Raw genomic sequence first — 17,119 nt, 5'->3', positions numbered from 1 at the left:
TTTGGCCTCTAGAGGTGTTGTAATAGACAAATTGAGCTCACATCTCAGCAAGTCTTTGGTGTATGAAGTCCAGGGACATGGTAGCTGATTGTGAGAACGCACAAGGACATTGGTGTAATTTTCGCCTCTAGGGGCACTATAACAAAGTAAATGAGCTTATTTCTCAGCCATTCTTTATCCAATTGCAATCAAACTTGCTGTGAGTGCTTGCTCATGCCATGGCAACGCCATTCCTGCTATAGCGCACTGCTTGGCCCCCACATTGCTGCTTGCAGCTATATTTTTATCAAGGATTTCTTTCTTTTTGCAAAAAATAAAGTACAATAGGCATTAATTAGTAGGCCAGCAGCATGTTGAAATTATGTGGCAAATTGCGTTTTTTTATTACAATGATAAAATTGTAAAAGGCCGTGACCGAAGCTGAGGCAAGCCAGGCAATAGGCCTATAGGCCCGACGGTAATTGTAAAGCAATTTACAAAAGATTCACTGAACAAAAATGCACAACAAAAATTGGCACAAGCTGGCAGAATAGGCAACATGCCGATGTGCGTTTTATTTGGAGACTGTTTTGCGAGACATGAGACTGAGTTTGCTGCTGATATTCTGGGGATAGGCTACAACATAGCCAATGTAGGACTTTAGCCTTTTAATATATTTGCTGCATTGGATCAGTTTTCTAGAACAGGCAGGAGCTTTCTAGCCTCACGTCAGCAGCGCTGCATCACCCATATAGGTTACATTAAAACAACCAGCGGAGGGTGGGCGAGTGCGGTTTTGAAAATTGGTCAAAAAACTTTGGTGCTGATGGATGATAAGTTTTGCTATGCAGTTATGGTTGAAATAATAGCCCATCAGCGCATCTCTAGTGTGTGTGCCTCTCTCTCGCTCAGAGGGGAGGGGGGAAGCTGAGGGGTCGATCAAGCATGGATTCTAAACTCTGTGGTGGATAGGATCTACAATTAGGTGTTAATTAATATTACTACGCTATAGGTCGAAGTACCCTAAGTGCTATTGCGCCACACATTGTAGTTCTCCTGTTTATTCGCTTGGAAAATCACCACATTTCATGTTGTGTGACCGTAGACATTTTTATCAACTACTCGTGCAACTGTATTTAAGTTGGGAAAACGTAGATGTTTTTGATTACTTCTACGTCTGGCTACATCTGAGCCCGCTAGCATAGCAACATGCTAACACATTCGCACCGCTCACCAGAGCGTTTGAGTGCACATACCAACACGGGAGAGGTCTGACTCAACTCGTGACAGTTAAGGTAAGAACATATATTACTACTGACATTGGGTGGCGTGTTCCTTTAACGTTTTTCCTTAACTAAGGAAACAATTTAAAGGGGACATGGATGAATTGAGTATTGTACTGTGTTTTCTGATGTTAAAATAGTATTCAACCGATTTATCAAAAATAAACTCAATTGCAATTTTACAAGCCCAATTAAAACCTTATATTTAGGCTGGGTATTGAAATGGTCCTTTTGACTAAATGGCGCCCTCTTTGGCAACCACAATTGAACTATAATTGCTTTGTGATATTTGACATCACATGTAGGCTTTGTTCTAATTCACCCATGTTTTAGTGGCTATTTCTAAGTTCAAGATTTTCATATGAAGGAAGAGACACAACCATGAAAGCTCTTTGATTATGCATAACCTCTCCTAATTCATCAAAACCAAGGCAAAAATGATTTCCATTCTATGTGTTCTTTAAGGTATTCTGTGCAATACCCTTATTTAAGGAGAAATTTAGCCTTAAGGTTTGTAATACTTAAAGTTTTGTGCAACCAGCTCCTGAACCTTTCCAACCAACCTTCAACCTCAAACCACCAACCTATTCTAATAGGCCCGCACACTAATGGCTGCATTAGCTAACCTATATAGTTTGACATATTCAGGCAACTTTATGCTTGCCATCAGTGTGCCCCAACTACAAGGCACTGGGGCCTCAGATTCTGATCTGTCTAGCATTGATCTTTTTGAGCCTGCAGATGATCACTTGTTTATGCATCTTACCTACATTAAGGTTGTATATAATATGGATTTTATATGCAATTTGTCTAGAGGTCAGTTGAATTGTAACAATATGGCCCATTTTTTAGAATGTCTGAGCAGTTATTTCTTTATCCAGGTGCCCGAAAAATCATCCATGAACTGATCTTCAGTAGTCTCCTGATGGAAACTGAATACAAAAAGCAGTTTGCAATAGAATTCACTAAGGTATGACCTAGTTTGATATATGACCCTGCAGCTGATTCTTCTAGATGGAATTGATAGGGTAATTCCATGTCAAATCAGATAAGGTTGTTGCTGCACCATCTGAGATTTTGTTCAAAAATTGTCTAGATCATCAATGGGTCCCAAAACCATGGCCTGTAAAATATTTCTGTTCATATCATATGTCTTCATATTATTTTCAGCCCTTGAAACTATTGTTTTAGCCTGGAAACACATTATTTTGGAAGCAATGTTTGGGCATTAATATCATGAAAAGTATTATTTATAGCCAACACAGCAAAGTATTGTACATAAGCACATGAAAATCTATTGTGGTAGTAGGTCAAAATGGCAATGTTGTACCATAGACAAATAAGTAAATTGTTTTACCTCGGGGGGACAAGAATGAAAACACGTATGTAACCAAGTAAGTATATCTATGAATGATACATGGTACATCATTGGCACTTTGTACATGAAATTACTATAAACTGAGCAGTGTTTTGTGCGGTCCACCTGAAATTGAGCGGTCGCCCACGGTCACCCGCGGTTACGAGTCATAAAAAAATAATTTTGATGATATTCTGGTCATTTGCGGGCGGGTCAGTTAAAATTAATTAAATATAGATATTTTTTAAATACTTAAAGCATCACGAGACGGCTAGCATCAATTTTTAACTCATAATTGCTTTTCAAAGATATCATTGGTTGAAGCATACTCGCCACATAGGTGAAGACGGTAGAGAAGCTGAGGTTAAAATAATGAAGACACCCCTCCAGAAAAAGCGATATACTGTATGGGAAATATTTGGAAAGGTTCTTTTGCACTACGGTCATCTTCTTTATGTTCTATGTACTTCTTGCGAAGAAATGTAAAAGTATGACAGCCACAAAACGGGCACGACCAACATAACTAGTCACAAACGCGGCACTGGCAGACTAAGCCCTCCCAGCCAAACTGAGTAAGTGCAATTCCCAAACCTCAAGCAAGCAATAGATAGCTTTATATTCTACACTGACCTGGAACCAGAGGTGGGACCAAGTCACTGTTTGGCAAGTCACAAGTAAGTCCCAAGTCTTAGCAGTCAAGTCCAAGTCAAGTCCCAAGTAAAGACAGAGAAGGGCAAGTCGAGTCCAAGTCCAAGTCACCTCAAAGCCAAGTCGAGTCCAAGTCCAAGTCCCAATCTTTTTCAAGTCCTGAACAAGTCATCAGGTACTCTTCACTTAATAATGCCATTATTAGACTATCGATCATAATTTTAACACATCAATCTAATCTACAGTATTTTTTTTTATAAATACAGATTAAAATATGTTCAATGGTTTTGTCTTGAAATCTTTTACGATATATGCATGCGCATACCTGTGAAATATACGCATGAGCATACCTGAGTAATCTGTACGAAACGGATAGCTACAAGACACTCATAGCAGCAAAATTGTATTGTTTTTCCAAATTGCGGTGTCCACTGTAAGGATGAGTACTAATTTGACTGATGGCATTTCACTATGTTAGGCCACAGATTTGCCTGCAAACAATTTATTAGGCTGTCTGCCAGTGGTGACTCATAAGGGAAGCCAAGGTCATGGTTAATGATTACAATAAATGGTGACGAGAAGAATCGTCACATAGGCTACATTAGTAAATCGCTGCAGTTAAATATTTTACGTTTTTATTAGGGCTGTCAAACAATTAAAAAAAACAACTAATTTCTCATATTTTGAAATGAATTAATCTAGATTAATTGTGATTAAAGCTTCTTATATGGCATATTAAATACAGCATAAAGCACAAAATTACTGAGTAACCACAAAGGTAAAAGTAAAACACTTCTATTTATTTAAAGGATAATAATGACAAAGTTTGTAAAAGGTGCACTGTCACTTTAAGCCCATTGTGTGCCACTGTCCACACATTCTCCTAATGATGTTTTTTTTACCAGCTCCATTCAAATATAGCTATGGCTAGCCTAGTCCACAAACTCTAACATTGTTTGTGCCACATGTATAGCACAATACTACAACGATACGCATGATATTAAGTTGGCACAAACAGCTTTCATTCTTTTGGAAATAAAAGCATGTAATGACATGATGCTTGCTAGAGATTTTCTGTTTGCAATTAAAAGTGAATTATGAGCCTGGTATAGCCAGTAGCCACCTAGCTACGTGGAATGCGTTTCAATCGGCATAATATCATGTGCTTCATGTAAACGAATTATTGAAGACTTCAAGACTCACCAGTTCCATTACACAAAAGCAAAGACAACTCTTCATATTCTTGTCCATTTGCAGCCTATGTCAAAGTGCCCTGGCTCTCACAGTTTATAACAGTAGTGAGTACCGGATAAATCCGCAATTTCCTCTAATCTCGTCTTTGTTTCCTTCATGATTTCCCTTCATAGGCCCACGTTTCTCTCCCTTTCGTGCGCGCTCAATTAAATGGAGTAGGCCGCTAGCATACGTTCAAGTTGGATCATCCTTATGTAACATGCTGTTGATACATTTTGACATTGTAAACGTTCTCTAACAAAAATGCAAATCAGTTTGCAGTAAAGCTAATATTTATTTATTATTGGTCCTTCCTCTGTCTCTTGGTGCCCTACACACTGTGCGTGATGCGTGGTGGTAACAGCAGCACTGATCACTGTGCTCTGCCTGTTTGTGTCCACTATGTGTATTTTGTTTTTTTTCGTTGCGAGTTTAAAGCATCTCTGGGGTGACTGGTCCACGATCAGGAAATTAATTTTTTGACTCGAGACCTGTCAAGTCATTACAAGTTAAAGAGGCAAAGTCCGAGTCAAGTCTCGAGTGAATAGTATTCAAGTCCAAGTCGAGTTGCAAGTCATGCCGAATTTGATCAAGTCGAGTATGACGTCATTAAAATCATGACTCGAGTCTGACTCGAGTCCAAGTCATGTGACTCGAGTCCACATGTCTGCCTGGAACAGCTTTTTTAGACTAGGCACAAAACCTAATGACAAGTCGCTCAGTAAAATAATGCTGATACTTTGCCCACGTTAAACTTTTAGCCTACAGTCATGAACAGGTGCCTGCAGGAATAAGTGTTATGGTACACAGACTACACAGACATATCTACCAGAATGTATAGGTCACAAGCCAAGGCAGCAATTTCATTGGATCTAAACAAATCAATCTAACCATTGAAATCACCATAGCGGTGGCTTTCTTAATCTATTTCAATAATTTTACAATGTTTCTAAGATGGTAGTATATATTTTTTACACTGTAGGAATCACATACTACAACATATATTCATGCCAACACGGCAAATTAACAATTTATTAGCTAGAAATGATGCCACATGTCTACATTCAATGCTATTTAAGCCACTTCGAAAGTTTGTTTAGATCCAGTGATTCTGCCGTCAGACTTTATTGGTACTCAATTGGTATGCGCAGAAAAGTTACCTTAGTTTGTTGTGTCAGTGACTTTAAACAGTGTATGTGCTTCAGTAAAGCTTTGTGCTTCATTCAGCATTATAAACCAGTTCTTATGCTAACGTTTTGACCAGTAATGTATCTCTCTTGCCTACCTTGCTGCCTTCACCATTTCTGTTTTCGAAAGAAAAATGTATGTCCATGGCCATGAAGTCTTGTCTTAGTGTTTAGAATCAGAATCAGTTTTATTGGCCAGGTTTTGTACACAAACAAGGAATTTGACTCCGGTTAATCTTTGCTTGCAAGTACAACATTCACTTAACATATAAGGATAAAAAATAAAAACATAAAAGGAGCAAAACAAATAAAAACAGAACAGTAAGAATAGAATAAAGGCAGTAGAATATGTCTATACATATATACAGTTGAAAAAGGGTGGGGATAGTGCAATATCAGTACAGACTGAGGTTTAAGATTAAAAATAAATATAGTGCAAGGCAATGATCATGTATTAATAACACTATTGTAACTGTAAGGTTGTACACATGAGGTACTGTAGATTAGCAGAACAGTGTTGATAGACTTGTTCAGTGTGAGGGTGGGGGCTGTTACTGAGTGTTCAACAGAGTGACTGCTTGGGGGAAGAAGCTGTCTTTGTGTCGGCTGATTTTGGCAAACAGTGCCCTGTATCGTCTGCCAGAGGAAAGAAGGTTTAACAGTTTGTGACCAGGATGTGAGGGGTCTGTAGAGATTTTAGCAGCCCTTTTCCTGACCCTGAACCGGTAAAGGTCCTGGATGGAGGGAAGGTTAGTTCCAATGATCCTCTCTGCAGCCCTAATTTGTGGCAGACCCAAACCAGACAGTGATGGAGGTGCAGATGACCGATTGAATGATGGCTGAGTAGAAAGTGGTCAGCAGCTCCTTAAGCAGCAGATTAAACTTCTTTAGCTGTCTCAGGAAGTATAACCTCTGCTGGGCCTTTTTCTGGATAGTGTCGATGTGGAGAGACCATTTTAGACCATTCATGCTCTCTCCTGCGCAAACATGTTCTGCATGCCTAGCTGTGTGTAGTTCTACTGCATAAGTTTCGCAAATAAATTAGTTTGTTTTACAGAAATGGCCTACTGTCACATTGCATGGTAGGCTATAACCAAAAGCACACATTTTGTAAATAAGCGGATCGGATCACGGGTCGGGTATAATTTTTTATACATTTTTTTTTAAGCACAATCTGAGATGGGCAACCATTTTCCTGGATTCTGTCTGATTTGACACAGAATCACCCTATAGTGTTAATGCTGTATATTTTGTTTTGATAATGTGATGAATTGTGGAATAGTGAATAGTTGGCTTAATCTCACATGGTTTATAAAGAAATACACAGCAAAGCTAGCAAGTTTGAATGTATTATATTTAATACATTCAAACACATATAATATCTATCTACTGTATCTATCTATCTATCTATCTATCTATCTATCTATCTATCTATCTCAGTTTTAAGGTGTACAGTGTTTCCCACAGAATTGAATTCCATTTGTGATGGTTGGTTTGCAGAATTAAATTGAATACAACAGTTTTTAACAAATTAGCAGAGCGTGGTTATGATGCTAACCAGAAAATCATTGTGTGGTGGTCATTGTTGATATTGTGGTGGGCCGCCACAAATAAGTCAATGTATGGGAAACACTGGTGTAATTAATGATATGTCAATGGGTAATTGATAATTTATAACTGCACTGAAGTGTTACCAAGATGAATGGTGAGTCATTGTTTTGATTGTGAAAACTACATGGGCATTTCCAGCATTATGGATGTAATATTATATTGTTATATATAATTCATAATATACATAGGGCATACGGTATGGATGTTTTCTTACCGCGGTTGGAAAGCAAGAAATGACCACGGTTTTGCGGTTTGGCGGTATACCCCCCCCCCCCCCCCCCCCCCCCCCCCAAAAACAAAAATAAATAAATAAATAAATAAATAAAAATAAAATAAAAATCTGATTGCGAGTTATGGATTATGAATTTTGTGCCACTATCACAGCCAATTAAACTTTAGAAAGCCGCAGCAACTTCAAAGATCACTGGACCAAATGCTCCAGACATGAAAGAAATAAGCACTAAGAACTTCATGTAGCCACCTGCAGACGTCTTAAGCTGACTGCATAACTGCATGATTATTTCTGAGATTCAGCTAAGTTTTTAACCCGAAATTGTGCATATGTCATGGTTGAAAAGAATCTCTGAAATAATCACGTTATGCAGTCACCTTAAGACGTCTGCAGGCGGGTAGGCCTACATGAAGTCGAATCTCCCAAATGTTTCACAGATTTATTTTTTATTTTTTTGCGGTGATGACGGTGACGAACTCAGACCCGCGGTTACCGTGCCAGCCGTAAATATACACCAAATGTATGTTCATCAATAACCAAACATAGCCATAACACAGCCTAGTTATTCATAGCAGTTTACAGCCTAGTTGCCTGCAACATATAGATAGCATTATCAGCTAAATATGACAGGAAATGTGTACGGTAGATTAATATAGAGAAACTATAGTGCAAATGCAAAACATTATTACCAATTATTACCCATCAACTCAACTAAGAACCATGTACAGTAGTAGTGGGCGGTTTAGGCCGATAATGAGTCAAGATAGAGTTGCATACTTTTTATAACCGTAGGCAAGTAATTCTTAGAAACCCATTTTATATTACCTATCAATTTCTGTTAGACTTGTAGTTATCCAAGGTTAATATTGGTACTTAAAACCCATGTGAGTCAGCTGTGATAAGTAGGGGTGGCACGGTTCACAAAACCCAAGGTTCGTTCGTATCATGGTTTTCGATTCTGTACAGTTGTTGTTGTTGTTTTTTCTTTTAATATTGAACACTCCAGAAATATCATTATTCAGCATATGATGTATCTTAATTATCCACCATTTAGGCTACAGTATTACAAATAATTATTAGGTATGCAACAGTACAGTCTGCACACGGTTTGGTATGCATTACGGTTTGTGGGCCACAATATTAATATAAAAAAAAACACTGATTTAAACAATTAACTATATTTTGCCTATAGACAAAAAAGGGTAGTTTGACTGGCTGACTAGACCTAGTTTTTAGCCTAACTATAGGGTAGTTTTCAACTGCTTTGTTCAAACTATCAGTAGATAGAGCTGGGGCGCCCCTGTGTCTATCTATTAAATTTCTCTCACTGCGATGTTTCATAGAATTTAAAAGTTATGTTGCTGCCTAAATGTGCGTGGAGGGGACATTACTGATATAATTGAATATAACTGTCTAGGCCTAGCCTAGAACATTGTACTATTTTTTCCATTGTGACAGAATTCTGAAGCAGTAACGAAATACACCCGTGAATGTGACTCCACACACTTTTATTATCATCCTATCTGCGAGATATTAAGCATGTTTTTGGTGCTATAAGGACAATTCCAAGCTACCCGCCGAATTCCCATGAAACGCTCTTACAAACATTTAATATAACTTGGCCTATAAGGAGGCCATAAAAACAGCATTACAATGGTGCCGAAGTGTGAACGGGACCGTTACCCATGACCTGGCAGTTTCAAGCCAAGCCATTTTAACATTTAGAGATATGGCAAGCCATCTGAACTGGATAAACTTCAAAGCAGAGGAAAGATTTATTAGGCTTTCCATTGTTTGTGCATCCATGGTAAGCTGTTTTAATATTTAAAGTTATGGCAAGCCATCTGGAATTAGAATTATGCCTAGAAACAATACAACTACACATGTTGATAATAAACTAAATGTACAGTATATTCAATTTCATGTTCAAATTTGTGTTATGAATAAAAAAAAGGCTTTCGACCATTGTTTTGGGCATTTTATGTTAAAAACAAAGTACCGGTTCAGGCACCGTTTTGGCACCGGTCCGATTTAAGAGTAGATAGATAGATAAATACTTTTAATCCTCCCCGCAGGGGAAATTCAGATGTCCAGCGGCAGTGTGTTGTCTACCAATAAGCAGTGTAAGAGTATTGGTTTAGCACTAGTATCGGACAAAACACATACCCAACCATACAAATGTCACTGTGAAATTATCGCGATTAATCAGCGTTATTTTTTTATGCGTTATTCTTTCTGAAATTAATTAATCAAAATTAACACATTTTTTTTGACAGCCCTAGTTATTTTAACCCACTTTAGATATATTTGAACTAAGGAATGAGTAGAAAGTGGTATGAGCCCCCTGTCTGTATATTTAGCCCCTTACTTCCAGAATCAGGTCGGCTGATCTAGGAATACAGGTGAATGTCTAACTCTGTGATATCTCCTTGCTCTCCAGTTGTATCAGCAGCTCCAGAAAGACTTCATAAGTGATGATCATGAGAGAAACATATCTATCACAGCACTTTCTGTCCAGATCTTCACAGTACCAACACTGGTGAGCACTACTGCAACAGTGCAACAGTTTCTCCATATCAGCAATGAATAGTTAATATGCTAAATCTTTGGTTTGATGAGTACAAAAAAGTAGCTGGTCATACTGTTTCATCTCAATCTTATCTCAATCACCCCCTAACCCCCCTAACCCCCCCCACCCTACACACGCACACACACACACACACACACCCCCCACAAACACACACAGGCCAGGCAGTTGATAGAAGATGGAAACGTGATAGCTGTGATCACAAACACAGTGATGGAAATGCTAAAGGAACATCTGGACTCCAACCAACGATTCCATTTTCAAGGCTACAATTCTGACAAGTTCTTCCGAGTCCAGGTCATCTTCCACGACCTAAGGTGCCTTTCAACACGTGCACATATACTATATGGATGAAAATATTAGGACTCTTAAACCACTTAATCACTGAATTAATTTGTTTCTTTCTGACTGTTGACAAAGGTTTATAAAATAATACTTGATACTTTTATGCTTTAATTATCCATAGGTACATCCTGATCAGCAAGCCCTCTGTGTGGACAGACAAGCTGAGGACCCATTTTCTTAATGGTTTCAAAGTCTTTCTAGACCTCCTTAACTGCATGCAGGTATCTATGTCTATGCACCTACTGTGGGCAGGATTATTATGAGCCAGTGGACAAAGGTCAATAAAATGTGAAGATCATCTAGAAATGGTTATGATTGTAGCTGCAGTAGTCTGTTCTTGCATTCTCTCTCAGCAATTTTGATTGAATGATACTCAGTTTCAAGATTGTGTCCCTAGGTAGGTGTGTCCCTTTGTGTTTTTGTGAAATAATTTGACAACCATTGCACCAGAAATTACAAATAAAAATGTGTATGCTCTCTAGTGTAAGCTCTCATTAATGGAGTAGCGCCACCTAGTGAATGACATCAAAGATAAATCTGCGGTGTGCAGGCGGCATTTTGCGCACCTGTCTCCACATCACAGGGTAAAGCGCGACATTGCAGCCAGCAGCTTTCTTACAGCTTGAAGCGGAGGATTCCTAGTCTTTCAATGGGAGAATCCAGTATTCTTTGCGCAAACTTCAAGAACTGTAGTATGATTTTAGAATAGTTACACTATTAAATTACATTACATTACATTACATTACATTTGGCTGACGCTTTTTAACCAAAGCGACTAACAACATGGTAAACAGTAAGTTTTAGAACAATTCTCACAATTTTAGGACAGTTTAAAAAACATTAGAGTACAGTAAGAATAAGTGCGTCGGTGAGTGCTGTTTTTAACAGTTACTTGTCAGTTTAAAACGGCTGGTGAGTGCTAGGATCAGTAAGACTTGTTGTAAGTGTTGCTATGAGAGTAGATGTTCTCTAAAGAGCTGGGTCTTCAGGAGTTTTTTGAAAGTGGAAAAGGATGTCCCTCCCCTTGTAGGAACTGGCAGTGTGTTCCACCAACGAGGAACAACAGATGAGAAAAGTTTGGATTGGCTTGAGCGTACCGGTGGTAGAGCTAGACGTCGTTCGTCAGAGGAGCGCAGCGGTCTGGAGGTAGTGTAAGTCTGTATGAGGGCATTCAAGTAGGTGGGAGCAGAACCGGAGACTACTTTGTAGGCAAGCGTTAGAGACTTGAATACAAATGTAATGTGATGACACCCAACACTGATGATGACTGATTGATGCCCTCTGTATATTGTACTATTTCTCTTTCATTTGTAGGGAATGGAAGAGGTGAAGAGGCAATTTGGGCAGCATATTGAAGTAGAGCCAGAGTGGGAGGCTGGTTTCTCCATTCAGATTCAGTTGCACCACATTTTGTCCATGTTCCAGGACTGGTGTTCTTCTGATGCAAGTAGTACACATTATGCACATACATACTTTAAAACTCCCTAGCTGGTGTGGAAATATTGTGATGATAATGACATATATATGTATGTTGTTATTTCATGTTATTTTAATTACTCTAACACTTTACAAACATTATGAGAAAAAAAAGTAATAAACTTGGATGAAAAAAGTTTTAGGTGATTAACAATGATGTAGGTCCACTGAAATTGATAGCCAGCAGTTCAAAGGAGGATTGATCAAGCATAGTGAGTAGTGTGAGTTTAATAGTCTCCCAACATACCAGTGCAAGACTGCCTCCTCTCCCAGAATAATTGGATTTTAAAGATGAAAACAATCCAGCGGTACTGCTTTACTGCCAAGTTTCCATGAGAGTCCAGGTCATGGTCCATAATAAAATCACTGATTGGAGGAGCTTTGTTGGTTAGAGACCGGATGTTATATAATCTAGGGTTCAAGTTGGTGTGTACATCTGACCAGGGCAATGAACCAAATACAGACTAGAGAGAGGGAATAGTTTCTCAGTAATTTTTGATGTGGACTCGGTGGATGTATTTTGCCCATCAAAGAATGTCATGTTGGCATAGGAACTCTACAGGAGGTTCCGTAGCTTTCCCGCAGCCAGTAGAGTTCACTCGCTGAGTAATATCCCTCCTTCTTAATGCAGCAGATGAAGTGTCTATGAACTGATCACTGACAGAATGTAGGATGATAAGTGTTTAATCTAGATTCTTTTAAAATGAATAACATCGGCACTGATTTTGAGCCTCTAAAAATGCCTTATCTTGGGAGCCATGTTTGGAAAGTATTATTGCGCTGTGGTGCAACTGGCTACTGCATTCGTACCACCTTGGGTCCTGGTGCCCACAGGGACCCGGGATGAGTCCGACCTGGGTCATTTCCCATCATCTCTCTCTCCCACTTGCTTCATGTCACTATTCACGGTCCTCTATCAATAAAAGGCGAAAAGCCCATATATTTATATAGACAGGTGCATCTCAAAAATATTTGAATATCATGGACAAGTTCATTTATTTACATCATTATTTTTCCATAATTTCTTTCTGGAAAGGAAATGTTCATATATTTTAGATTCATTACACAGCCTAATATATTTCAAACCTTTTTTTTTGTTTTAACCTTGATGATTACGGCTCATTTAATTGCAAATGCTGGACCATGTTATGAATTTTTTTCATTCTCTTTGTGTTTCTTTCCCACAGGAGATGGTACTTCTCATGGCATTTAAAGAATGCCACAGGGCCCTTATGGGCTGCACCAATCAGCCTTTCCACAGTGAACCAGTAGATGTATACATGTGTAAGCATGTACTCAATCACCGGCCCTATAAGGTATCTCAAGAGCCTGTCAGCATCCACCTGCCCATCTCTAGACTGTTAGCAGGTAAATCAAATTGATCTAAATGCCTGTTTATGTCAAAGTGATTAGTGTGTGGGGGTGGTGGTAGTTTAGTGGTTAAGGAGCTGGGTTAGTATGCAGTAGCCTGAAAAGTTTTGGGTTCAATTCCCAGCTTCCACAGTTTTGCCCTTGATCAAGGCACTTACAGTAACTCGTAGTTGCTCTGGTAACAGTGGCCCTGCAATTTAATTGACATGTACACTACCGGCCAAACGTTTGGAGTCACTTAGAAAAAGCACATAATGTAATCTGAAAACTACTGCCCTGATTAAAAAACAATGCAACTGATATCAGCTGGTATTCTGTCTATAATGGAGTGGAATGGAAATTTCTAAGTGACCCCAAACTTTTGACCGGTAGTGTAAGTCGCTTTGAATAGAAGCGTCTGCTAAATGAACAAATGCAAATGTCTAGTTGTTTTTGTTATTTATTTTCCTTCCATTCTTATATTACTGTCTCTGTTATGCTATGACATTTAGTCTGCAATTGATTCCCTTCCCTATCCTTGTCCTTGACTTGTAGTGGCTGTAAGGGTATAGATAAAACTACATCCTAACTTGGTGGTCTTTGCACTTTACTATTTGTTAGGTCTTTATGTACACTTGTGCAGGACAGGAGCCATCAAACATCTCCCTCAGTATATGGACAAAGTAAGTAGTGCCATATGCTGTTAAATTGTCAGTCTGATACAATATATTGTAGCGTTCATAGTTGTATTGCTTCTTTATAAGATGGTCTGTCTGTGTGTTATGCATTCTATAGGATAGTTTAGACCTCTCATTCTTGGCTGAGCATCCATTGCGTTGTGTGGCTCTGGCGGCTCAGGTGTCTGCAGAGATGTGGCGCAGAAATGGGCTATCTCTTGTCAGCCAGGTTAGTATTTGAGCACCCTCATCTTTCTATTCTAATCTTTCACTAAAATAGAATGGGAAGACATTTTTATCTTGGCTTTGTTGAATAAGGAGAGTGCATGGTCACAAAGCTACCATGAACAGGAAACATGGTTGTTTTCTTCCTTCATGTGAAAATCTTGGACTTTGTCACTGTCTTGGAAATGACCACTAAAAATTGGAAACAGTCAAAGACTGTTGAGAGACACGAGTTGGAGAGTCAGGAAGAAGTTGCTGGAGCCTTTTGTGAACAGTCTTTGGCTGCAAGGACGCCAATCAGCTTAAAGTTCACTTAATCATTCATGTGGATGCCAGATTTCATGAGAGAACGCTAGATATCTGCTAAAATGGGCAATTTGATTCCCCAGCCAAATTATAGGGTAGTAAATTGGCTTGTAAAATAGCATCTGACCATGTTTTTAGTAGATGATGTAGAAGTTGCATCTTCTATGTTAACATCAGAGAAGAAGGTAAAATACTCCATTCATCCATTCTATATTTGGATATGTCACAAAATACATGTACCTGTCTCAAGTCTCATGAAATTGGAAAACCGCAAAGATTATTATGACCACCGCACTAGCGAACCGGCGGTCATATGAGTTTAGTTAGATTTTTTCTTTTATTCCGTTTTTTTTTTCAGTGGATTTCCGTCAACGATTGCTTGCTATATGATTGCTTGCTATATGTACTTCTTATGCCTATACCCAATGTTGGGGGGTAACGGAATACATGTACCGGTGTTACGTATTCAGAATACAAATTATAAGTAACTGTATTCCGTTACAGTTACAATTTAAATAGTTGGTATTTAGAATAGTTACATATTTGAAATCAATGGATTACATGATGATACTTCTGTTTCACAAGTTTATTAACTCTCGAAATAAATTAAGGCAACTCCATGTATTTCCCAGAAGCCCCTGAAAGCAATCTATGATGAAATTGTTTCCATGATTAAATCCAAGCCCCGCCGTCTTGCACTAGCCTCACATTGCACCCGTCAAAACACAGCCAGCGCGCATTATGGAGGAGCCATCGGAGACCCTGAAATAACTGTTTGCACAGCAAATTAGGAGAAAAGTAAGAGCTGGTAACTCCTGTTCCTCACTGATCGTGATTCTTGATGTCTGTTCAAAGGATATTTTCCCAAGCAAGTTTGGTGGCAATTGGATAAAGAACGGCTGAGAAATAAGCTCATTTACTTTGTTACAGTGCCTCTAGAGGCCAAATTACACCAATGTCCTTGTGTGTTCTAAAAATCAGCTACCATGTCGCAGGGGTTACAGCCATTGGTCAAGTATTGAGTATAAGGTATTAAGCATCAAGTACGCACACAGTCCAGGAGGGAGGGAGGGGGTTGTGCAAATGTGCTAATATAGCATGTAAACAGACTATGCATAGAAGTCTATCTCTCCTCTACCCTTAAGTGAAGCGTTGAACAGTGAACAGTTCAATGGCCCTGAGGAATGACTTCCTCAGTCTATCAGTTGTGCATGACCGTGAGCGAAGTCTCCAGCTGATCAGGCTCTTCTGCTTTACAATAGATGCCAATTTCCTACTGCGTCCTCACAATCAGGTACCTTATACCAAGTTTGGATTTTGTACATCAAAGTATTGCTGAGATATGAGCTCACTTCCTGTATTGCAGCGCCCCCTATAGAGGCCAAATGATGCCAATTTCCTAATGCGTCATCACAATCAGTTAACAAGTCCCCTTACCAAGTTTGGACTTAAAGGAGAATTTCGGTGTGATATTGACCTAAAGTGTGTTGAAACATGATACCGAGTGTGAACGTATGTCTAATAGCTCATCTCGGCTTGTCCCCTGCACTCCGAAATCTGGCGCTTGTTAGCCGATGCTACCAACAGGTTTTCGATGGGGGTGCCTCGGGCATCGGTCTAGCCATGCAAATAAATCACTGTTTTACACCATTTACGAGGCTCAGAGTAGCTCCACACTTCATTGGTAGACTACAGAGGGCCCTGCCATTTAAAGCAAGACATTGAGAACTTTGAAAAAGCACTGGTAGTTTATTTACAAGACGATTTATACAGACAGTACCTTCAGGAAGTTTACCGTTCGCCGGCATCTTGAATTTAGTCACGATAAGTTGAGCGACGAGTAGGAATGAACAGGTATGACAAGGGATCAGATAATAATTAATAATAATTCTGTGGAAATGCATGGATTCCAGTTGCTTCCAGTAGCAGCAACTGCAATCCATGCATTTCCATGGAATTATTTTTGGAATCTGATCCCTTATCATACCTGTTCCGTGAAAAGGAAAAGAAATTTGTGACCGCTGAAACTTTTCGTAGAGTTTGGACTAAATCCAATATGGCGGAGGTCCAATATGGTGGAAAGTGATGCGATAGGGGTCGATGAACTCGTGATGGTCCAAAGATTCAGACGCTACCTCAATTGTGAAAATCAGACAAAAGAGTCAAGGATCACGCGCATGAATGCATGTCCAACATTGAACTGGTGGTGGCGCTAGAGTGTTCAATGTATATGCATAAAAATTGCTGTGAGTTTGGACTAAATCCAATATGGCGGAGGTCCAATATGGCTGAAAGGGACGCAATAGGGGTCATTGAACTCCGGTAGGTCCAGGGATTCCAACAGTGCCTGATTTATGATAATCGGATGCACCCGTGCAATGGTCCCGTGTGAATGCGAGTCCAATGGCAGATATATAATAATAATAAGAAAAGCTAGTAACTCAATCGGTGCCTTCGCAGCTTCGCTTCTAGGCCCCCAATTATGGTGCAGCCACTGAAAGTGAATTAGCCTATTCTTGCGGGTAGCATATTTTAACGTGCGGTTTTTGATTGTCATTACGCGATCACGTTAATTTTGAGAGCACTGATAGGCTATACAGTAAAGTATTTATATTTCCTGGTC

General features: G+C 39.2%; 1 protein-coding gene across 1 annotated transcript in view; it reads left to right on the top strand.

Annotated features, from left to right (window-relative positions):
- The window catches only part of ubr1 (ubiquitin protein ligase E3 component n-recognin 1), a 124,674-nt gene that overhangs the window by 34,230 nt on the left and 73,325 nt on the right, over positions 1 to 17,119 (top strand). Inside the window, exons 10-17 of the mRNA XM_042091275.1 lie at positions 2,144 to 2,232; positions 9,971 to 10,069; positions 10,277 to 10,434; positions 10,584 to 10,683; positions 11,777 to 11,905; positions 13,126 to 13,306; positions 13,910 to 13,971; positions 14,084 to 14,194. Coding sequence (XP_041947209.1) covers positions 2,144 to 2,232; positions 9,971 to 10,069; positions 10,277 to 10,434; positions 10,584 to 10,683; positions 11,777 to 11,905; positions 13,126 to 13,306; positions 13,910 to 13,971; positions 14,084 to 14,194 — 929 coding nt within the window. The remainder of the gene's footprint in view (positions 1 to 2,143; positions 2,233 to 9,970; positions 10,070 to 10,276; positions 10,435 to 10,583; positions 10,684 to 11,776; positions 11,906 to 13,125; positions 13,307 to 13,909; positions 13,972 to 14,083; positions 14,195 to 17,119) is intronic.

Source organism: Alosa sapidissima, chromosome 5, assembly GCF_018492685.1.
Source record: "Alosa sapidissima isolate fAloSap1 chromosome 5, fAloSap1.pri, whole genome shotgun sequence".
NCBI classification, from domain to species: Eukaryota; Metazoa; Chordata; class Actinopteri; order Clupeiformes; family Clupeidae; genus Alosa; species Alosa sapidissima.
This window is presented reverse-complemented; position numbering and strand designations above follow the sequence as displayed.